General features: G+C 38.5%; 1 protein-coding gene across 2 annotated transcripts in view; it reads left to right on the top strand.

The window, feature by feature from the left end:
• The window catches only part of mmp17a (matrix metallopeptidase 17a), an 89,258-nt gene that overhangs the window by 32,995 nt on the left and 31,946 nt on the right, over window positions 1–24,317 (top strand). For both annotated transcript variants that reach the window (XM_059358363.1, XM_059358364.1), the window contains 3 exons: window positions 1,087–1,219; window positions 1,371–1,506; window positions 19,512–19,798. In XM_059358363.1, the coding sequence (XP_059214346.1) occupies window positions 1,087–1,219; window positions 1,371–1,506; window positions 19,512–19,798 (556 nt within the window). The remainder of the gene's footprint in view (window positions 1–1,086; window positions 1,220–1,370; window positions 1,507–19,511; window positions 19,799–24,317) is intronic.

Below are 24,317 nucleotides of genomic sequence, written 5' to 3' on the forward strand. Positions count from 1 at the left end.
AAAGCCGAGCATGAGGAGGCAAATATCAGCCGACAGAGAGCTTCACTGGTTCTAAATCATTTAGTGAATAGGATTTTTCCCAGCATTGTCAATACAGAGGGGATGCCTTGCTATCGCTCTGCGTCACCACCTTATTGGCTGCCAGATCATGAGGAGGAGGCTTCAGTCAGGTGGAGGCCGATAAGGGGAAGTGAGACACAAGACAAAGAAAGATGTTAGGGGGGGAGAGCAGCACTCAAGTTGCAGCTCAGTTGCATCCATCAGTCAGATCTTTCATGTACCAAAACCAATCAATATCAGCTGGGCTTGCTGCTGAAATGGCAGCAATTTCATTGGATTCAAAGGGAAATATAGTTGCAGTTAGTAAGTTAACCTTTATATACTATACTCTGTGCATGACTTCTTTTTTTCTTCCTTTTTTTTGCAGGAATGTTTTTTTTCTGAACTTACTCATCCATATATTTCTTCAAATTCATGTCATGCACATGTAAAGCATACTATATATATGTATGTTAGTAAATTCATCTTAAACGGAAGTCTTGCTGTTAATGGTCTTTGTTGTTAATGAAGCTGTTACTTCATTATTAACACTCCCAGCCTTGCAAATAGAGACTCAGTGAATAGAAGACTTGTGAATAATAGACTTGTGAATAATGGACTCAGCTCTTAGCATAACAACAAACAAAAAGAAACTACTAGGGATGGGGGCGTCCTTATGGCCTTGTGGTTAAAATGTATTACCAAAAAAAAGATGAAATAATGCATGTTGTCCTTTTGCTCCATTCCTTGTCTTTGCTGTCAACAGATATACACACCCACAGACTGAAATAACACTTCAGGTACTATTCTGTAATTCACCATAGGAGGTGCAGTATTACATTGTAAATAGGAGTCATTTTTAACATACAAACTCATCATTTCTTCTTTACTGAAGCTCTCACACGACCTGAATGTGCATAGACACACAGTATCCACAGACAGTAAACATGAACAGGTGTCTGAGCTTCTCAGCAGCTTCAGGATACTTGGAGTCCTTGAAATGCCTAGAATGACTCTTGAACTCTGTGTCTTCTGTTTCCCTTCCAGGACTGGCTGAGTAAGTTTGGCTACCTCCCTCCCCCAGACCCAGTGACTGGTCAGCTCCAGACCAAGGAGGCCCTGACCAAGGCCATCAAAGCCATGCAGAAGTTTGGAGGACTGAAGGAGACCGGAGTCTTAGGTATGTTGCTGTGTCTGTTCGACAAAATCATCTGTGATGGTTGGAAAGTTGGCTGGATGGAGGAAAAACGTACAGAAGAGTGAGTGATATACAATGAAGTCCAATGAGGAAAACCACCAACTAGCCTCTTATCCTCTTTTCTCCCCTTTAGACCAAGCCACACTGGGCTTAATGACAACACCCAGATGTTCTTTGCCAGATGTGTCTGAATCTGAGGTGACAGTAGGACGCCGGAAACGAAGCCCAACGCCTCAGAACAAATGGAATAAGAGGCATCTGTCCTGGAGGTAGGAACAGCAAAATATGAGGTCAAATAGACTCCATGTGATGAAAAAGATGATCCAGAGGTCCACTGAAAACAAATCATGGTGATATTATATGGGTACTCCAGAGTTCATTATGTAAAGGAAAATCATCAAATGGAGTCCGTTTAGTCTAATTTGTTTCATATCAGATCCCTTTATCTGTATCTAATATAATTCTGTACAAATCCAGTCTGTTACATCACATCAGTGCAGTCGGCAATAAAACAGAAATCAACACCCCACCTCCCCTCCCCAAACTGTGCATCCTTTGAAAGATTAGATTAGAGGACTCTTCCTCAAGACGGAAATCTTTTGCTCTCTGGATCAATTCTGGCTCAAAGGAAGGGCATTTTGTAAAAATGGCGAGCTGATTAGAGACACCTTTAATAAACAACAAACATGTCCGTCCCCTCAGAGGAAGACTCAGATGCCTCATTAAACTTATGAAAAAGAATGTTGTTTGAAGTGATTAAAAATATAGCTACTTGCCAAAATCTTCTCTCATTATTACAACAAGGTCCCGAAAGTTCCTTAAAAAGATTTTTCTATACATTAATTAGATCCATTCTGATTCCATTCAGTTCTACTTCAATTAAAGGGATATTCCACTGAAAATGTTTATCTATATACATTACCTCTCATTCTCTAGCAGTGGCAATTCTTAGGAAAATAAGCACATATATGCTGACTGTTACAGCAACAATCCAGCTGTTTCCAGCCAGAAGGAGCCCCACTTAGCAATTATGTGGTGACCATAGAGGTTTAAGGGGGTTTATAGATGTTGTTGCAAAATGTGTCATATGAAAGGCCATTGGGCACCCATTTCCCCAAATTCTCGGGGATGCCCCAAAAAATTTAGTATATAGTGTGTTCACATTACATAGAATGTGGATTTTGTGTACAGGTGTATCTCAATCAATATCATTTTAATTACTATGATGGAAAAGTCAATTTCCAGTAGTTCAAGTCAAATAGCCCCAACCAAGTATTGAGTCATATAGATGGACATACTTTTCAGAGGCCAACAATTCCAGATTAAACATACTTTTAAAATTGGTCTTTTGTAATATTAATTTTGAGACACTGAATTTTATGTCTTTACTAAATGTAAGCCATAATTATTATGATTAGAAGAAATTAAATAAATTAAGACATGGAATGTTTCATTCTGTGTGTAATGGATCTATATAATGTGTTTTTTCCACTTTTTGAATTGAATTACTGACATAAATAAACTTTTCTGTGATATTGTAATTTATTGAGATGCACCTGTATGTGACAATACCTGCAATATTTTGGGAGAATTTCTAAGTATGTCGTGTGAGCTAAAGCTGGGGACACACTCACAACTTTCACAGTCTTTACAGATTTTGTACACTATGTGACTGATCTGACGACTGAAAGATGTGGGGTCACACACTTAACAACTGCACCTGATGAGGGATGTCAGACTACATGATTTGTCAAACAGACTAAAGCCAGCTGAACACGTTAAACTCTCATGCATACTCTCTGGAGAGCGACAGTTTAAAGGGTAAACATTTCTGTGGTCCAGGTTGGCTTCGTCAGCACTAACCCGCTCTCGCTGTTCACCATCATTGCTTTAATATTTATGCTACTTTCTGTCGTCTGCTGGCACTATTTCCTGTGTCCCACCCCAAAAAATTAAAACATGTTTGATTGACTGCAACTGAGGTCGGGTCTGTTCCAATCACACACTTGCAGATTCCCGTCTTAACCCCTCACAACTAACAGATTTTTGTGCCAACTAGCCATGCCGACTGTCCCCAACTAGTGCAGGCTGGTGCAGACTTTGCCCAAATGGGAATCGTGGGTAAAATCTGGAAAAAACAACTTGTAGTGTGTCCTCAGCTTTACTTTACATACCACCACATTTTGCACGTATTGCATTTATCATTATTTTCAGGTGAGAAAGTAGCGTTTTAGATTTCCAATATGTGGTCAGTTTATCCAAATAAGCTGTTTGGAAAGGCGCTGCAGCGTTTTCCGAGATGTGGGAGCTGTTGGCCGGGTCAGACCAGGGCCGTCAATCATATAGAGTAAACTTCAGTGTTAATGTTCTGTGTGTGTTCTGAGTGCACTGAGTATTTTTTACCAACCCTATTCAACCATAGAAACCTGTCAAAGCACTCCTGCAACATAATCCAGTTCACTGGTGTTCAGCCTACATTCAGAACCTTCCTGCCTCTATACAATACAGATATACCTTCACATGTCATTGCCTACACATTTCTCAAAAGCTGTATGTAATACATTAAACATGAAAATCAACAGCAGGAAATTGGATAATTCTGCAGGAGTGCTTTGACAGGTTTCTATGGATTAGAAAACATTGTTTTGAAGGGTGTTTCGCCATGACTCTGGTTCACAGTTGGAATCAATTTCAACTGCTGTGAAAAGCCGCCGTCCTCCACAGGAAACATGATACAAACTGCACAGAGCCACCTTTCAAGCCTACAGGTGGTGAAAGAGAAAAGATATATGTATGGTTCCCAAAGAGTGGCTTTGTTACATGATAGAATAATATGGATTTGTGACCACCTGAGAAGCAAATAGTGTTGGACAGCGGGGGAGGCAGTGAAACATGGTTGGTCTGTGCTGATTCACACAAGCTATCAGGGCTGATTCAACAATGAGCTGCCATAAGCTGGTGTGTGTGAGCAGAATATGAATATGTTGTGCATAATTTTAGAAATCAGGAGGGCCAACACACACACATGCATACAGTATATATGCACATTGACACAAGCGTGCATGCATTGTCTCTCTTCTGGTGGGCTTTAACTTTCTTTCTCTTCTTTGTACTGCTGCCAATCACACACCGTGCTCCCTTCAGCTCACTCCACTCTGAAATAAGACAGGTTTGTCTTCAGTCCAGTGAAGCACCTTTGTATTCACAGCACTCAGATTTGTAGAACAGTGCGCTGGAACAGTTGTAGACTATGTGCTGGCTTCAGATCCAGAGAGATTTCCATATGGTGCAGATTTTCAGTAAAGCGCCACAACAAAGCATTGATATTCTGCATAGATTGGCCGCCTCTGTAATTCTCTGGGCGTGCTTTCCTTTCCTGTCTCTTCCAGCTGATGTTGTAGGACTTGCATAGCGAGTCCCTCTCTGCTGGGTTTGGAAAATTATTTTTATCATCTAATATTTCATGGTATCTTTGCTTTATTAGATTATAGGAGTGAACAGGGCTGACAGAATGGAGATAAAGTGCAAAACAACTAATGAGTCAGATGTAATCTGACAGCCATATTAATGTTAGTATTCTGATCCGCCACATCAGTCAGATTAAAGAGAAGTACAACTATTTATATCGCTGCAACATACATATTGCATCAATATATTCATTTTAATTCATTTTATACATAGTACAGCCAGGAAAGATGTCTAAAACAAAATGGTTTATTGATGATTTGTTAATCAAATCTCAGGACTCTTGAGTTTCTCTCAAGTCAATTGAGATTTGTTGTGCTTTTTTATTAAAAACATCATGCTATTGAGAAGAAAAACATGATGTTCCAATAATATAATAATAAATAATAATAAGTGAGAACGGGCTGTCTTTTAACAAAAGTTGGTATAAAAGCTGGTACAAAATACAGTAGATTGCTCTTACTTTTAATGCAGCACTTCACATCCCAGATCCAAAATAAAATCTTGTTTTGTCAGTCCAAAACCAAATGATATTCAGTTTATTATGATATAATAATGCCATGTTAACAACTTAATTAGGTTATGCTACTCACATTGATATTGCAATCACTGCAGAATAGCTTAGAGTTCATTAATGTCAGCACATGCCACAATGACCTGGATGAAATGTGATTTGTTTTGGAAAAAAAAAATAGAGTGGTTTGGCTAACTGTGGGCAACAGCAAAGCTGTTTTTTTTGTTAACCTCACCTAAAAAGTGTGAAAGTAGTTATGCTTGCCATGCTCTGATTCAAAAATAAATATACAGCTCCCCAAGAAGTAGCAAAGTGCAAATCTGTGCAGGTAAAAGCCTTCACTGCCCAGTAGATTTACTTGAGAATGTAAAGACTTGAATAGAAGTTTAGTTTTTGATCAAAGGGCTGCAACATTGTGGATAAATGAATTGCAGTTAGGGATGGGAATAAATAATCGATGATTGATTAATGGCCGTTAAGAATTTGGTCAATCAAGTGGAAATTTTTAATCGATCCATGTATTCTTTAATTTTATCTATGACTGTGTACCAGTACTCACTGAACTGAAACATGGCCGAGCGTTCATTATGTGGCCGTAAGTCGTACGTAAGCCAATGAGCTGAGAATTAAGTTGGATAAAGCTACAGTTTGTAAACTGAAAGTTGCAATAACAACTATAAAACACACAGAAATACAAGAGTATTAATTTGAGCAAAACTAGCTTACTGTATCAAACCTCGCTAGCACAAACTTTAATTTTATCCCAAACTTATTTAAACACAAAACACACTTAAATATGCAAGATTACTGTGAAAACTATCCTCATGCCTTTTCGGGGACTAAAACATAAAACATTGAACTCCTTGACGTTATCTTTACAGTATAATCTCAGTTGAGTTAGTTTTATGAACGACAGGAAGTCTCTTTTCGTCCTTTCAAAATAAAAGTGTCCATCATCAGGCTTTTGTATAGTACTGTTTGTATATCTTTTTTTTTGCCCATTATGCATGTTTTTATATATATATGTATAAAAACATAGCGATTAATTGATTAATTGATCATTAAGGTTATAGATGCTCGGGTTGGCAGGTTTCTTCCAAACGCCCATCCCTAATTAAAATATTATATTAACTTACAATAAGAAGCAAAGACTTATCCTTCCATTCCTGATTTCCTCACCTCAGCACGATTGACAATGTCCGTCTAACTGGAGTTTCACACACTCCTCCTGCTTGTTCACACACGCCCATCACATCATTGTGTTCTGAAAATGTGTAGGTGGTGGGTGTCATGCTATTTCATAGAGTGGAGAAAAAAACGATAAGGGGCCAGGCTTAGTGTCCATTCATTTTAGGGACATGGAATTCAAGTAATGTGTTTTTCCGCAACAGGACTATAAGTAAATTATTTTCGTGATGATGTCTGGGAGTCTTTGTGCCAGGGCTGAGCCCTTAATCCCCAATTTAACTTCTGCTTACCTCTTTTTCTCTTTCTCTTTTCACGCACGCCCATACAGAACACTGCACTCAGCCAAGTATGTTACAGCCCAGTTGTGTAACAGCCCACTGTTAGCTCATTATCTCATATTGTTAGCCCATTATCACAGCAGACAGCCTGGCAGTCATTAGCAGCCCGACTGATAACTCAAACGGATAGGTGTAGCGAGCTGAGCGGAGGAGAGAAAAGATGGGGATGAAGATAACGAAGAGGAAAGAAAAAAAAACATGAAGAGGAAGATTGCATCTGTTCTTTCTGCATCTATTTAGTCTGATACAGTGGGTGGGTTTTACTGACTGAATGCTGGATTGAAAAATCAACCCTCGTCTCTCTCTTAAAACTTGTCATCTTTCCAATGAAGTCAATAAGTACAAGAAAGAGCAATGTAGGAACATGAACACACTCTAAATTACCATGAAAATACATCACTGTGGCACCCACTCTTAACATTTCGTGGAAGTTGTTATTACTGTATAAACATACCTGCAAGGTGTCGTCAAGCACTCCGAACCCAGTGAGGGTCATTTAAAACAGTAGAGTCATATTCAAAGTTGAAGGTGGGCGGTAATGAGAATAACAACTGTAGCCATGGTCATCACTCAGCAGCAGGGGTCCATCAGAGGACTAATTATAGCCATAGCTCACAGTTGTTAGTGAGTGTTAAGAAATGCCACCGCTGTATCCAAAGGCACTGGCATGTTATAGTCCTAGCAGTAGCTCTGGGACTATCAGAAGTAATAATATAAAGCTGCGTGCAGTAATGGCCGGGCATACCACAACCTGGCAGCTTTTCTTTCTTGTTTCTTTGGCAACTATGAAATATCTTGTCTTGTTGAGTATTCAGCAGGTAATTCACTTTGACCAGTTCTTTCACCATTTTCAAACTAAGAATAGCCAGTTTTTATATCTCCTACGATTTACTCTTTGAATATTTTTACACCGGAGTCTCTATAACACCCGATCTGATTGATTAATGTCATTTTTACACATTCTGGCATTCTGGCAAGCACGGGGAGATCTTGGAAACTTGTACAGTGAGAGGATACAATAGTTCCCACTAAGGCCTTGACATTCATCATATCCAGCGAAGGAGGCACTGGGGTTAGCGGTCTACAAACAAGATAGATGACTATCTACCTGCCTGCAGGATTGAAAATCATGTTTTTATGCATTTTTTTAAAATGGGGATCTTCTACTTTCTCAAGGTCCTTGAGCAAATCATGTGTGACGAACTCTTCAGTGCAAAAACTCTAAGCCTAAAATTGTGATATTTAATCAAAATCACTGAATTCAACATGACTAATTTAAATCTGTCCAAAAATAAAACATTTGCACTAAATATATTTTTGAAAAAGTCATCCAAAAAATCCAGTGAAACTCAAAAGACCAGTGAAAAGACCAATCTGCAGGCTGTAGCAGGCTCACATTTAGGAATATACTGATATCACATGAAACCAGAAGATCTAAGAAATCTATAGGCGCCATGTGCGATATCGTGTCAGGAAGTTGTCGAAATAATGCTGCAAAGTTAGCTTTTTAATGTTTCATCCCAAAAAATTCAGAGCAGTGAAGCTTAAAGTTTTTGAAAGTTTGAGAAAATGCTGCAGTTGTTGTCGTCCATACATGTTTGATATCAGTTCAGTTCAGTTTGACTGAAGTGAGATGAATAGACTGAAAAAATCTCTTATTTAACAAAACAATACTTCATAGAAATTAATTTTGTGGACACAAAATGCAGTGAAACAGGTAAATCGCAATATATTGTATCACAGTATTCACCATATTGCAAAAAGCTTAAAATCGCAATAATATTGTATCTTGGGGCCTCTGGTGATTCCTGCCTCTATTAATTGTTATATGTTGTTTTTAAATGATTATATTTTCTAAAATACATCCTTGTTTACATGAACAAATGAACGTAATCACATCACTGCTGGACTCTATCTGAACTGGCCATCTTGAGTAATAGCCTTAGCCTTAACCGGGGAAGCATGCACCTTGATTTTCTCCCTCATTTTTCAGAGATGCCTGGATTATTGGCCAATCACCAATCCATCATTGTGTCTGTATCACAAAGCACTTCTGCCACCCAGAAGAGTTTATTGACATTGCATTACATAATTCCAAGGTATTGAAGTCCTTACCATTTATCTCTCTGCAGCCATTCAAGGCCACCAACCTGTGAAATTGCTTTGGTAGAACCTTAAAAAATAACTCTAACTGTTATTGAGTGTTATCTTATTAGGATCCCATTATATTTTTCTAGTGAATTCTCATCGCCATATCATAGATGGTGACTGTGATAGTGGGGATAGAGGGACAAAAGGGGAGAGAAAGATTTGTGGGGAGAGGGTCGACTCATGCAGAGGCTTTTAATTGAATGTCTTTCATCTTTGGCCTCAATGGCATAATGTGTGTGTGTGTGTGTGTAAGGGAAGTAAGGGAAGTTTTTAATAATACACAGCATGAGTCTGTGTCTTTCAGTAAAACATGTCCATGTTTGCGAGTGTGTTTGTGTCACTACATGTGTGCATCTACAAATGCATATGAGAATATGAATCACCGTCTGCATATGAGCCTTTCAATTTGAGGGGTAATCAGCTTATGTCTACGGCTGGTAGCGGAGCACAGGAGGTGAATATTATTTGTGGGTGTGTGTGTGTGTGTGTGTGTGCGCATGTACATTTTAGCATCACTTTTGATGTCAGCTCATGTCTCCGTGGAGCAGCAGAGCCACGGGAGGTAAGAGCCTGCTGAGAGGCTGAAGGCGGGGGACAGCAAAAGAGTCTTAGAGTTTTCTTCATCTGTTTCTCTCCCTCCATCCATCCCTCTCTTCTCTCCCTCTGCCTCTCTTCCTCTGAATCATCACTCTGCGTGCTGAAGGCCTATAAGAAGTACGGGGAAAGTAAAAGTCAAACAGGTGAAATCTAATAGGAGATTGTGTGCGTGCACGAACGTTTGTGTCGTTTCATATCGGCTTAAGCTCACACACGGGTAGCATGCACGCAGACACACATCCACATTTACCCACACGTAAGCCTTACTCATTTGTCAAATGATGGTGAAAATCCTGCCATGGAATTAAATAGGTCGAGAAAGTGAAGTCCACCTTAATCAGCCTTCTGTCTGTCCAACTAATTTCAAAGTCTTGTTAAATCACTTTTTCCTAATCTGTGGCGGAGGAAGCAAGATGGTTTTCATCGTCCCATGCCCTATTTGTCATTCAAGTCAAATGGTGACCTGAAAATTTGAGTAAAATTGCATATAGAGCTGAAATCAGTCACTTTTTGTTACCGTCTTTGTTACTTGTAGAACACGTCGGCAGTTAATTTGTCATTCACCAGAAAACTCAGGGCCTAAGTCAGTTTCTGAAGTTGGAACTTTCAGATATTTTCCACAAGAGGCTGGTGTTCATATGGGCTCAACTCGTAAACACGACCCCATGTGATGACATTGACAGCATATGTAAGGTGTCTTCAGCCATGGTAACTGTGCAGGTTTGTATGTTTCATGAACATATTAATGCAAGGTCAGGATTTTCCAGTCTAGTATCTGTGCAAATTGCATCCATATTAAGTCTCAACACGGGAAGTAGTGTGCCTATGGAGTTAAATTACTGCCAAAACTCCACAAACACACAAAACATGTGTTATTCACGCCCAACGATTCACAAACAAACTCAGTGATACACTGCAAAAAAAGAAAAGTTTGGTGAATTCAAAATTTCAAGGCAACAAACTTCGATAAAATTTTATGTTGGACAATTAAACTAAATATTTTAAGTTTTGCTTTTTGAGTTTGCTCAACTCTGAATTCAGATTTTTGTCAACTCAACTGTAAGTTTTACGAATTTATAATTTTACATTGTAATAACTTTTAATCCTTCCTAATGCTTACTTCTGCAATGTGCTGAATTGGCACGATTGTAACACCGCCGATATGTTGCGACCACAATTTTGTGTTAGCATTGACACCTTAATGGCTACTCTACGCCGTGCCAACTCAGCTTTCAGGCATTTCACAACAAAGAAATAAGAGTTAGCAGAACTATCGACCCCAACATAAAGATATAAGTAACAACAACAACTCACCAACTTGTTTTTGAGCATACAACTAACTAACTTACGTTATTGCCCTAAATGTCAATAATTTATATTTCCAAGTTTTACCAACTTAAATCACTGTTTTAGGCCAAAAAATACAAGTTGGCTTTTTTGCAGTGTACAAAACATCATTCACAAACTAATGCATTTTGTTTTGCAAATAAGAAACATACCATACGTAAGTAAGAGTTTGGAGGTTGGGATGGTGGACTGCAGAGGTGGGACCAAGTCATTTTATTGCAAGTAACAATACATCTAGGGCACTTTCACAACCCAAGTCCATTTGGTTAGTCAGAATCAGAGTGAAATTGATACCTTTTGGTTAGTTTTGTATCTAGTCTGGTTTGCTTTCACAGAGCATAAATGTAGACGGACCAAATAAAAAAGTGGCATGTACAAAGGCGGAGGAAAGGAAATATACTTGCAGTCATTTTTTCTTTTTGGTTGGAAAGTTGGCAGTGGAAAATGTAAACACAGAAATAAACAAAGCAGCATGGAGCCAAACACCATAAAATTTTGCTGTCATCTGCTGTCATCTGCACTGATCTATTGTCGGCACGAATCCTTTCTCCTCCGTTTAATTTAATTAGACCATATTGCATATATCGATATAGTTCAAATTTTGTTTCTTTCTTTTTATATAAATGCTGTCCTTACTAGAGTTTGTCATATTTAATTCTTTTGTTATGTTCATTATTCTTTTCTCATATAAAGCCTATTTTATTTCATAGGCTATTTTAATTTAAGATATTTTTTTATTTAAATGTGCACTTTTTGGAACTTCGATTTTTTTTTTTAAAAAGCACTCCTGTTGTTATACAGTATTTATGTAAACTACTTGTGACATGTCATATTTGGCTTTGACTTTGATTGAACATTTGCTCTCACTTTGCGATTAAAAAAATCAGGATATATATCCAATATCGATATTCAGCCTAAATATTTCGGGACATGACTTTTGGTCCCTAGTCATGTTGCATCTGTCGATCTTTGTACGTCTCACAAACGCCTGGACAGGGCCAATTATGGGTTTTGATTAATTTCCTGTAATTGGGTCTGATTACCTTCACAGTGCAATCAAACCGCACTAGGGTTCATTGGAAACAGACTGAGACCCCTTCTCACATGTGGTCTCAGATCGGCTGTTTTGATCCGCACCAGAGTACGATTGGATCGCTCAAAAGCGACCAAACTAACCATAACAAGGATTTAACTACACCAGAGTTAAATTTAAACAGACTAAACTTTGGGTTGTGAAAGCACCCCAAGAGTCTTTGCACCAAAGTCCCAAGTCAAGACCAGTCCATAGTCAAGTCCCAGGTCCTAAAGTTTGGGTTTTGAACGCTCAACAAGTCATAATCCGAGTAAAAAATATATATATTTTTGGTAAACATTTGTTGTATTCCAAAAAGTAGTTCTAACAATCAATCTAATCAAGTGTTTTCAAGTCAAAAGGCTCAAGTCCCAAGCCCTAGTCACAAGTCATTTGTGTTAAATTATAAGTCACACTGCAAGTGTCACAGCTTTAAACTACAGTAGCAAAAAGCAGCAGCAAGCACTTTCAGGCTGCTTGCTGCCCTGGGATTCAACTCTCAGGCTACATGCAGCTTCTGTAGCACTCAGGGCTTAAAAGCAAATACCATCTCCTACTCTGAAGTGTTTGGGGGAAAAGTTATTTAATTCATGTTTTGATTTAGAGTCCAAAATGTGTGTTATAATAGTCAGATAAAAGAGACGCTAAAATTGCACCTCAATCAAAGCTACGGCAGGAGAAGATACACGAATAGATATTTGGTTGACAATGAGAATACATTATCTTTCATTGTCAGGTCTCTGCCAGTGAATGTAAATGTAATTTTGGTTAGGATGAAGCTACTGATAATCCAGAAATGAACACAGCATTACTCATTCATCTCCTACACAATCATTTATCATGGAGGACATGATGACCTATTTATCATAATGTGTTATTTGCTTCTGTAAGTTGATAGAACTGCCTATGGAGTAGAGAGCTTGTACAAATTTTCAGTTTTTTAAACCATGAATGCCCTCCCCCACTTACGCCCATGTATTATCGCCATTTCTCTCTCACACACACTCACGCCCCTGTACTGCTTTACAAGTCTCTACCACAAGCCATTTTTAAAGGGCTTTTGTAATGAGGTACATTTTTTGCGGGTAAGGAAAAGAAGACATCACAAACTCTGTCAGAGATGGAAATGTGTCTGTGTGATCACTGAGCCCTCTGAGTGTAGTAGCCTGGAGAAACGCTGAAACTTAAGCAGCTCGTCATTCTCGTGGAGAGCAAACTCTGATTCTGACTAAAGTTAGAACTGTGGAAGATGAAGCCATGGGGAGTTGTCAGGAATATTTGTGCCATAGGAGTGTCTGCGTGTCTGCTTTTTACTCCTGCCTTTGCTCCCTCATACAGTCGCTCTCTTTCCTTCACCTTCCTCATTATCTTTCTTATACCTGCATCATTCCCTCCTTTTATTGCTCTGCAGATTGGACATGCACAGTGTGTTCTTCTGAAATAATATAGTGGCTGTCACCTAGTGAAATTAATAAAAGACAAGCAATATTTTCTTAAATTGTTTTCTGCTAACCACAGTTGTGTCTTCCATGTATGCACAGAAATACACTTATGTGTGGAAGTGCACTCTGTTTCTCTCCAGCACACATTCAAAAACGCATCCAACCAGCCTCACCATGCTTGAATTACAGCTTCTATGGAGGTGAGTTGTTTTTAGAGTGTAAGCATTTACTTTCAAAGCCCAAGGATGAGCTGTCAGGATGGGCACAGGTTTGCAGAGCCAGGCTCAGTAATCAGACTACTCAACAAAAAGTCCACAATCTGTTTTTTCACCGAGCTGAGAGCACTGTGGTCCTTAGATACAGTCGTTAACAAATTAAATGAGTCTGGAAGTTGCTAGGAAATGCTTGAAATGCCCAGCAGCCATTAACAAGAATGATGAGCAACACTGTATCCCTTGAAAATGATGTTATTGGTTATGTTAGATTCATCTTTTTTTGAATCTTTTAACCATCTGTGCCGGCGAACCAGAGGCATTATGCTTTCAGGTTCTTCATCCACACAGCTATAAACCTTGACGTGGACTCAAGGATGAACTGAATAGATTTTGTTGGTCAAAGGTCAAGGTTACTGTGACCTCATCCCCTTTCTATTCTCATGAACATGATATATCAGGACAAGTTGAGGGAATTTCTCCAAAGTTGGCTCAAATCTTAACCGGGACTCAAGAACGAATTGGACTCAAGGATGAACTGATAAAAACGTGTTTTTGGCCAGTAATTGTGATGCAATTTCACAAATTTATCTAACAGGATAAAGGATGAAGTTTTACTTAATTTTGATCATTTTTGTTCTGCAAAAACACTTTTTTTTCTGGCCATAATTCAACACCATAACTCAGTGAGATCGGTATGTCTCTCACTGGGATCATATATCAATATAGTGATAGACTCCACATACACTTAATACCTTTATTATTAAAGTCTTCACTGAAAGATAAATGAGTCTGAAGAGATATGGATATAAACTGCAACTTGCCTGTTTGGCAAAGGCATACAACTGCAGGGAGGTAATTCTAGTTTTAACAATGCCGGAACAAAGAGCTCAGCATTAATCAGGAGAGATAAAGAGCCAAGAAAGATAAATGAACTTTTCAAAGCATTATTATGAAGGGAAGCTGTACCTACACCATGACCAGAGATTCTAGGCTGGTAAAAGAGAAAAAGAAAAATAAATTTTTAAAAAGCTTCAGACAGAGGAATGACTCACCAGTACTCACAACCAGGTCCTTAATCATGAAGGATTCGTCTGTGAATTGTAACAAGTGTCAAACAAATCATTTGTTTGACAGGAACTCGGCTTTTAAGATGCCAGCTTCAATAGAAGAAGGAATGGGAATGACAGAGGGCTTTTTATGAACAAGATTGTTTGTCATGACAGAACTTCGCTCTCTGAAACTATTTGTGACCTAAATGTTTATGATGATTGGCACAGTCTGACTTTGACAAGTCCCATAGCTGGCGCAGCTTGTCTAACTCGCTCAAACATAATGAGGTTTTTTGTTGATTATGGTTTTGGAGTGGGATTTGCATATTCACTATAAAAGGAAGACGTGGGCAAGTTTTACAACTACTATGCTGTGAATCTTGGTTAAAATTAACATCATTGGGATTTGTAACCTGGTAAGCCAGATGGTTTGTTACACAGAACAATCTGAAAAGCCGCCATTGGAAACAGTTTGGAAGAGGGCAGGCACTTTCAAAAAACACTTGGCAGGTGATTGTTTTTACCATCTGTCTATCGTTGTCTATCATGGGCTGCCAAAGCCACTCGCAAGATGAGTAAAACCGTCTTTGAGCCTTCAGTGCCGTTCTTCGCTCTTCTTTCAATGTAACTTTACTCTCCAGTTCTGATATAACTAATGTTATTACAGCTTCTGTGCCACCCTCTTTAGGAATTGCCATTTGAACCAATTGTTGCTTCCCCATATTGTCATCACACACCTTAAAGATTTGATTGAACTATTGTAAATATGTACATGTTGTGGTTTTGCAAATGTGTACTATATGCAATAGTGCATATACAAATGTAAAAATGTGCATTATATTTTCTTTTTGGTTATAGTTTATAAAAATTAATGTATTTCAAAATGTAAATTATGAACACACTCAAAATACATTTCCTGTGGCTTGAAAGGATTTGAAGTCACTTTTTTCCATTTACACTTTTGAGGGATACAGCTATGATATTTCTGTATCTAGTAAAATATGTGGGTGGGGGGGGGGGACTATTTTAATTTTTAGGTGTTTTTTTGCCCTTTTAATTATATTTCATTACACGTGACACAAGTCAGTGACACAAGTCCATATATATTATTAAAATATGGGATGTAAAGGTTAAATTGATGTATAGAATATGAAAATACTCCAAAAAGAATGGCACTACAGCATGTACAAATGTAAATATCTGCTCTGGCAGACTTGTTCTATGCTAGGTCTAAAAGGGTTAACCACATCCAGTAGCTTCTGATTGGATGTTTATTGGTCCGAACCATTGTCCGGACACAAATGCATTACTGGTAGCCTGACAAGATGAATATTTTTAGTGTTTTCTTGTGATTCTGTGATTTCTTGCATGCTCTTGTGATATCACAAGAATCCAGCTGCCATGCAAGATAAAAAAAAAAAGATTTCAGCCTCCAGTAAACACTGCATGAGCAGCTACGTCGTCAGAAATACAACAGTGGAACAAGTTGTATATCTGTTTACAGTGCAGCCAAAAGAACTTGCATTGTTTTTTATAAAGAATTGACCTTTTTCCGTTATACCATAAGCAACTACTGATCTCATTTCATGCTGCACACAGTGTGAGTAGTAGTGTTTCATAGAACAGCAGGGGTTGGTTACCCTGCTGAGGTGTTGGGAGAGGGGAGTCTGTCTCCTGGCTGCTACTTTGTGATCATTTACTCCATGCCGTATTTAAGGCACACATTGTTTCTGGTGAATCCCTCGATTTTAATGAAAATCTTAAGGATTAGAACTTTTAGAGTCATTCTATCAAACCTTTTCCATCATGCCCCCAGCGAAAAAGCATTAACAGAATCTTAATAGCCCTGCTAGCATCAGAGCATTCTTTTTTTGGTCATTGTTTCTTTTACGATCGGCAAATTCATGCATTGTGTTTTGGACCTGTCTTTTTTTGGAATCGACGTTGTAGAACATTGGCAAACAACATATTCTGTTGTTTAGGTCTGAGCACATGCTGAGTGTGAGATATATAATTATTCTGGTCTCCTGCTGAGTAACAAGCAGTTGATCCTGTTCTGATAAGTTAAAAAGGTTTCATTTTCTACAAGTTTTCAAAGTTGGCAAATGTGTGCAGTAGGAAAAAAGACAAACATTGTTTGAAAGAATGGATTAAAACACCAACCGAATGGAAAACTTTGCAGCATCCCTTGAGTCACAGACAATTAATTTGTGAGCCGCTTTATCCACAGATACTGGAAAGTCACAGCTCAGCTGAAGTGCACTCACCTTCAACTCTCTTAACAGAATTACAGTCTTTGTGGCGTATTGAACATCCCTCCATTCACCAGTTCACCTACATCTGCATTTTGTTTCGCCTGTTATTGCCTCTTCCATGCAAACAGCAGCATAAATGAGAAACACAGGTGGTTCGACAGATGGCGATTTTCGTTTTGGTGCATCTACATGCAAGGACTGGTGTCTTCCTGAGGTTGTCTCACACCAATTTGTCCATTTTTTTTTCAGTCTTTCAGTATGCTCTTCTTTGAGACGGGGGAATAACTTCTGTTTGTGCTTGTGGAATTTAGTCGATATGTTGGACATCTTGCCTTGTAGTCTTACACTAGTCCTCAGGTCTGTCTATGACAATCAATATGTGAATCAATATCCATTTTGTACTCCTGTTTTGATTGAGGTACAGTCTCACCTCATTTGATGCAAGACACGACATGACACAAAAAAGAGGTCAAGATTGTCGATAAAATTCAGCTGTCCGATACAGGAAGCACACCCTAGCATGGTGCGCTGCCAGAATAACCTTGAACACCTTCAGTATGTCAGTATAAACATTAAAAGGGATGTTAGTATAAGGAAGTCTTTCGGAAATTGGCAATTTCCTGTATTTTAAAGTACCTTTAGTGTTTTTAATGCCTTGCAGGAATCTGTGATGCAAATGTTTTAATGCTCTGACTAAAATTAAAAGGTAGCTCCATCAATATACCACTTTTATCATTTTTAACCATTATAAACCCACATATCCATAAATTACCCTAGATTTCTCACACAAATTTGGTGCTAAACATTTTTTACCACTCAAGAATTGATCAAAATGGTCAAAAATCCACCAGAGAAAAGTCTGTGGTTTGGTGCGAGATAGCTGCAAAATTGCATTTCTCGCCAAACGCATCTCTTCTGGAAACTGCTGAAAACCCCCTTATTGTCAATATAACTTGGAAAGCTGTAGATCATCTGAATGCCATGGGTCTCTAGTTTGTAGTTGTAAAGTTACATGAGGCTGTGATTACACTAGAGCTCACAGCAGGTCATTTTATACATTGAGGTCGAATTTTAAAAAATGGTCTCACTAAAATAAATGCTGCTTTTGGGACTAATATCATCACATTTGGATAAAATTAAGCTAATTTAATTCATAAGAGTCAAAATTTTCCCATACATACCCAACTAATGCAATCCCAAGCCTGTTTAGGGACCCCAGTATGCAGAAATATTCTGATACTATATGGATTTTGCCCCAAACTGCATGGGATTAGCATAAAGTGTGCACGTTTCAAAAGAGGAGACTCATGGATACCCATAGAACCCATTTTTATCAGGATATCTTGATGTCAGAGGTCAAGGGACCCCTTTAAAAATGATTTTGCTAGTTTTTCCTTTGCCAAGATTTAGCCCAACTTTGGAGCATTATTTAGCCCCCTTCCCAAAAATGATACCTTTACTGTGGCGCTAAGACTAAGCCACCTCCAGCCTCTAAAGAAGCTGTAATACTATACAGCACTCCTGTGGGTCTCAAAGGGTTAACCAATCCCTCGCAGGTTGTAAGCTGGTTGTTGCCGTAAGATGAGGTGATACTCTCTCAAGGACCAAGTCCTTTGATTAAATGTCCGAGAGCAGCCTGCAACAGCCACATCGCTTGTTGTATTTAGACAAAGTGCTTTTGTGGGGAGAAAGAAGGCGGTGCACCGTGTCGAAGCAGAGGAGCAGGAAGAGACAAACGGAGAAGAGTGGAGGGAAAAGGAAGCAAATGAGGGAAACAATAAGAGAATGGATGAGTGGAGATTTAGACGGGGGAGTAGACAAACTTCGAAGAGGTTTCCTGTTTGTTCTTGTCCTGTTTCTACCCTCACTGACAGAAAAAAAACAGCTTGAGAGATGCTTAGTGTGATGAGAGGAAGGAAGAGAATTTACATAAGGGAGGATGAGGAAAGCTGACGAGTGGTTCCTAGAAGCTGAGGCCATAATCCCCTCAAATGCACATTGTATCCTCAACTTATTACCAGTATGTGTGAGCACCTAACCATGAAATACAAAAACTTGATGGCATCACATAAGATATGCAAAGCATTTTTCTTGTTTTTATGCAGGTCTGGGCCAGTGGCAAACATTGTGTATTTGATCTTTATGCTTTTGTGCTTTTATACAGAGCTATCTTCCCACCCTGCTCTTCTCCTGCCAGTATCTGCTTTACCCTGCTTCCTTTTCCACTTTTTCAGTCTCCTGTGCTCGGCTCCCTTTTACCCTTCTTGTTCTGTCACTGTCGTCATGTTCATCTCCGGTGTGTCATCCTCACTCTTGACATACTCCTCTTCTTCTCTTGTCCCCCTCCCACGAATTTTACCTTTCTTACCCTTTCCTCCTTTAATTTTCCTTTTCTTCTCCTCTTGTTTCATGTCCATCATAATTTTTTCTCCCCTTACTCTGCCCAACTCTCCTCTCTTGTCTCCACTTTTACTTTGTTCCTCTGTCAAGTCTCCTGTCTGCGTCTTTCATCAGCCACCTCTTCCTTTTTCTCTTCTCTTGTCCTCTCAGCTCCACCAAGTCATTCTTCTCCTCTTCTTCACCCCCTCTTCTCTCTTATTCTTATATGTAATATATTTCCTCTCTTCCTTTCTGTTCTCAGAGTGAGGACGTTCCCCAAGGACTCTGCCATACTGGGCAGGGACACAGTTAGAGCCCTGATGTACTACGCCTTGAAGGTCTGGAGTGATATCGCCCCACTTAACTTCCACGAAGTGGCCGGCAGTGATGCAGACATTCAGATCGACTTCACTAAGGCCGACCACAATGATGGATATCCCTTCGATGGGCCAGGGGGCACTGTGGCACATGCATTTTTCCCCGGAGAGAGGTTCACAGCTGGGGATACACACTTTGATGACGACGAGGCCTGGACCTTCAGATCTCCAGGTGAGGAATCTACGACATTTAACCACAGTGCAAATGTGTAAAATCCATTTGGTGCAAGCAACACTAATGGAATAGACTCTATGTCCCAGCTATGTTCATATCCTCTCACAGAGAATTTGATATTATCATCACTTAATGCATAAGAGTTCAAAGATATGCCATATACACTCATGGAAAAATGTTTAGACCACCCTTTTTCTTTAATTTCTTCTTAATTTTAATGCCTGATTCAACTAAAGAGACATTTGTTTAGACAAATATAATGATAACAAAAAATATAGCTCATAATAGCTGATATCTAGCCATTTTCTATGGTTTTCTTGATTATGATTTTTTTTTTGTCTAGATATCAGCTCTTAAATTAAACTCTTGTGAGCTATTTTTGTTGTTATCATTATATTTGTCCAAACATATCTACCTTTAGTTGTACCAGGCATTAAAATTAACAAGAAATTGAAGAAAAAGGGTGGTCTAATATTTTTTTTCATGACTGTATATAAATATGTATGACTTATAGCTAACTTTTTCGACATTTTTTTTCCACCTTAACCCAAATCATTTTAGTTGGGTAAATAAGTTGAGCATACCCCCTGGCAACAGCACAAGTCCCCCTGGGGTACCCCTGGTTGGGAATCACTGCTCGAGGTGATACTGTAATACAGCCCTTAATTGCTTGCTACACCTTCAACTAATTGCGTTGTTGTGTGCATGCTGACATCCTAAAATATCTGCAAAATAATCAAGATTGTTGGCAGCAATATCTGTGCACTACTCTGAGTATATGGGACATTGTTTCTCAAAAGTTTCTGTTGAGTAATACTAAAATCCTTTATGAATTACTGCATAGACAGAAAATTAATCCTCAACATAATAGTCGATTCATTGCTTAAGCTGCTGAACAAAAAATGTCCAACATTGCCTGGTTCCAGTTTTTCAAATGTAAGGATTTGCAACTTTCACACATCTTTGGGTTTTGTTCTATCGGTTTGACATAACAAGCGATTAAGACTGTCAAGGCCTGTTATTAGCGTTTTTCCCATTTATTTTTTCATTTCAGTGACTAAAAGATTCAAATGACTGATTGAAAAATTATTTGTGGATTCCAACTATTGAGATTTTTAATATAAATTTTTGCACCCAACAAATAAAACACTGAAATCCATTTGTATTGAGGTCAAGGCAAGTCACTGTCAAAATATCAAAATCATATGCATGTCTAGATGTTTTAGTTGGCTTTTGAGTTGGCCAGAGACATTACAACAAGTTCTCCAACATAAACGGCAGAAGAGGTCGTGTGTCAGTACTACAAATTAAAAATAAGTAAAAATAGCACAAACGTACGGCCCGTGGTTGTAAAAAAAATTAAAGGAGACTGCAATTTCTTTGGATTTATGTTTTAAAACCACTGACCTAGGTTTAGGGCAAAAAACTTCTGGTATGGTGCTATAAAAGATAGTTTAAACAGTAAATAAATGTATGTAAATGCCGTAAATGAGGTCGTTACAAGGGTCACGTGACTGCCGCAATTTACGTAAAAAATGTAAGCTACGTTCAAAAATGTCATTCATGTAACTTAAGTTAAAAATTGTTTACTTTTGTTTTGCATGGGACGCAAGCCCCGCTCTCCCAGGTTAAAGTCCATTGCTTAAATGCGGGAATCCGCCCTTTTAAACTTCGTTTGGCTGTCAATCACTACTATGTCAGCAAGATGGCGGCGGCCGCATTACAGCAGACGGTGAAATTTGTAAATATAGCTTGTTTTTCGCTGCCTGTACACACAACCTATATTGACGTTTTGACAGGAGGACAGGCTGGGCATTATGTAGTCAGGCTGTCTTTGCATCGGTCCATCCCAATTTTGCCTAAGCAATATCTTACAAATGTCTGGAGGGAATTCTTTCTAATTTGGCATAAATGCCCACTTGGACTCAAGGATGAACTGACTAGATTTGGGAAGTCAAAGTTCAATCTCATGTCCATCACATTCTCATGAACAAGATATCTCAGGAACCCTTCACAAAATTCCCTCCAATGTGGCACAAATCTCAACTTGGAAACTTATAGGGGATAAGCGTTAAGGTGAACTCATTTCAATTTGGTGGTCAAAGTTCAAAGTCACTTTAACTTCAGAAAACCAGTTTTGTCTCATTACTCAAGAATTCATACACTTATTATGACAACATTTCTCACAAATAGAATAACAGGATAATGATTAAAATGAATGAAGTAGTGACATTTTATATCCCAAAGATCAAAGGTCAAACTTCACTGTGACATCATAACGTTCTGCAAAAACACTTTTCTGGCCATTATTCAATGCCATAACTCAGGAACAGGAGGACAAATTGTGACCATACTTCACATCTGGTCCCATAATGAATAGAAGACACTAATCTTGTCCACCTTGAAACTGTTCTGATTGTATATCTTCTGTGCCGCTTGTTTGAAAATGTGTGTGAAGCATCCAGTTTTTCAAATTTGTAGCTTCATTGCAGCAAGATCCCTATTTGAAGTATTCTCTACTGTAATGGCTACGTATGAGTCTGGACTGACCGCAATGTAAACTGCATGTTGACTGGTTGGCAGGCAACATGCAGGCATTCGACAGCAATGTGGTAATTGTAGTTTTTATGGTATAATAATACAGCGAAACGAAGCATTTTATGATATTGTCATGAAAAAAAAACTCATTGAAAGTTTCTCTTTAAGTCTGTTATTACAATATTTGACACACAGGCTTTGTTGGGCCCATTCCAGTGTAACATATTCATTCAGTGTGTTTTTTCTCTGAGCTGTGTGGGCTAATAGATTGCTTTATGCAGTGTTATCCTGAATGATCTGGCCAAATTACTTTCATCAAACAGTTTTGAAAGAGCTTGATTACCCGCTGAGGGAGATCTGCGAGTTTGAAATGAGGGCAGGATGACAGCGGCTCTAAATGGAATTCAATCAGCTCTGCCAATCAAAAATAGACGAGCTTATATTAGAAATATCCGTTATTCTTTGACAGCTCTGGGAAACACAACACAGTGTTTTGGCTTTGGAAAGTAGCCCCAACACATTCACTCTTTCACACACTCACAATACAATATCTGTCCCCTCTGCAGACATCATCATTCTCTCGCCTCCTCTTTGCACTGTCTGTGTCCTTGTTATCTCATGAATAATTGTAAATTCCAGACTCTTTTCTCTGCATGTGTTCACTCTGGTGCAAATGAAATTATGGGTGGCACAGCAGGACTATTTCTCCCAAAAATTTGGCCAAATTGTCATGTTCTTTAAACCTTGGCGGTCTTGTCACTCAGCATCATCCTCATTTCTCCCCTCTGTCCTTTGCTTCTTTTTTTTTTTTTTTTTTTTACAAAAGGGTGGGAGGGAGGTGGCAAGCAGAAAAGGGCAGGGGAGCATTATAAGTCCACTCATCCGGATGAAATGAGCGGATGGAGTGATCTAGTCGTACTGAATGCATCGTCAGGCAGAGGCTGTCTCAGCGCGGTCACACGAATGACAGCATAAATCATTAACTCTCCTTTTCTCTGACTTGCTTTCTTTAGTCTTCCTTTCATCTGGATGACTGAGCTTAAAATGCCCTTCCTCTCTCCTCTGCTCAGAACCTCCATTCATCCCTTCTTTTTGAAAGATGGATGAACAGCAGACGAGAGAGGGAAAGGTGATATGAAGAGAGGTAGAAATGAAGTGGGAAATATTTGGCTCAAACATCTCTCACAAGTTTCTGAACTAAAAAAAAAAAACAACTACATAAAAACAAGTGAAGCATGAAAGGTTATATTAGTGTGGTACAACTACTCCAACTCAGGATGGGGGAGAATTGCTCAGCTCTATTTACCAGGTTTAACAAGTCTCACCTATTGTTAACTTTTTTTAATGGGTTCAAAATCATGCAGTGACACTGTTATGAGGATTACAGATTATATGCAATTTAGTTCAAAACATAAGCAAGTAAGTTTGGCAACATGTTTTGATAGTGTTATCTTCAATAAATAGTAACCTTTTTTGTTTGATTTTAGACATTTAAAATGTTTCATTAGAACCCTAATTAAAGCATGACATTATATAACATTTTAATATATATATCTCTTTTAAAACTTTATATAATGACATATATATATATATATATATATATATATATACACACACATATATAAAACTTTATGTAATGGAATATAAAGGATGAAAAGCACACTTCAACAACTGGAAATAATAACAATCTAACAATCAACATGAAATCAAATAAAAAATAAAAATTGACATATTATATTTCATATGTAAACTAAATAGGGCATACATTCCTTACAATGAAATTATTTGATGTCCTTTACCTTAGCTTCACATTTCCAATGCCTCTTCTATGTCACCATTTTTTAACCAATTCCAAAATTCGGAAAGTATGTTTTTCAAGAGCAAACCTTACTTATAGATATTTCAACCGACATCAACCAACATATTGTATTAAATTTCACAGTGATACAATATCAAAGTTGGCCTTCGATACCATGGT

This window comes from Centropristis striata, chromosome 19, assembly GCF_030273125.1.
Source record: "Centropristis striata isolate RG_2023a ecotype Rhode Island chromosome 19, C.striata_1.0, whole genome shotgun sequence".
Classification (NCBI taxonomy): domain Eukaryota; kingdom Metazoa; phylum Chordata; class Actinopteri; order Perciformes; family Serranidae; genus Centropristis; species Centropristis striata.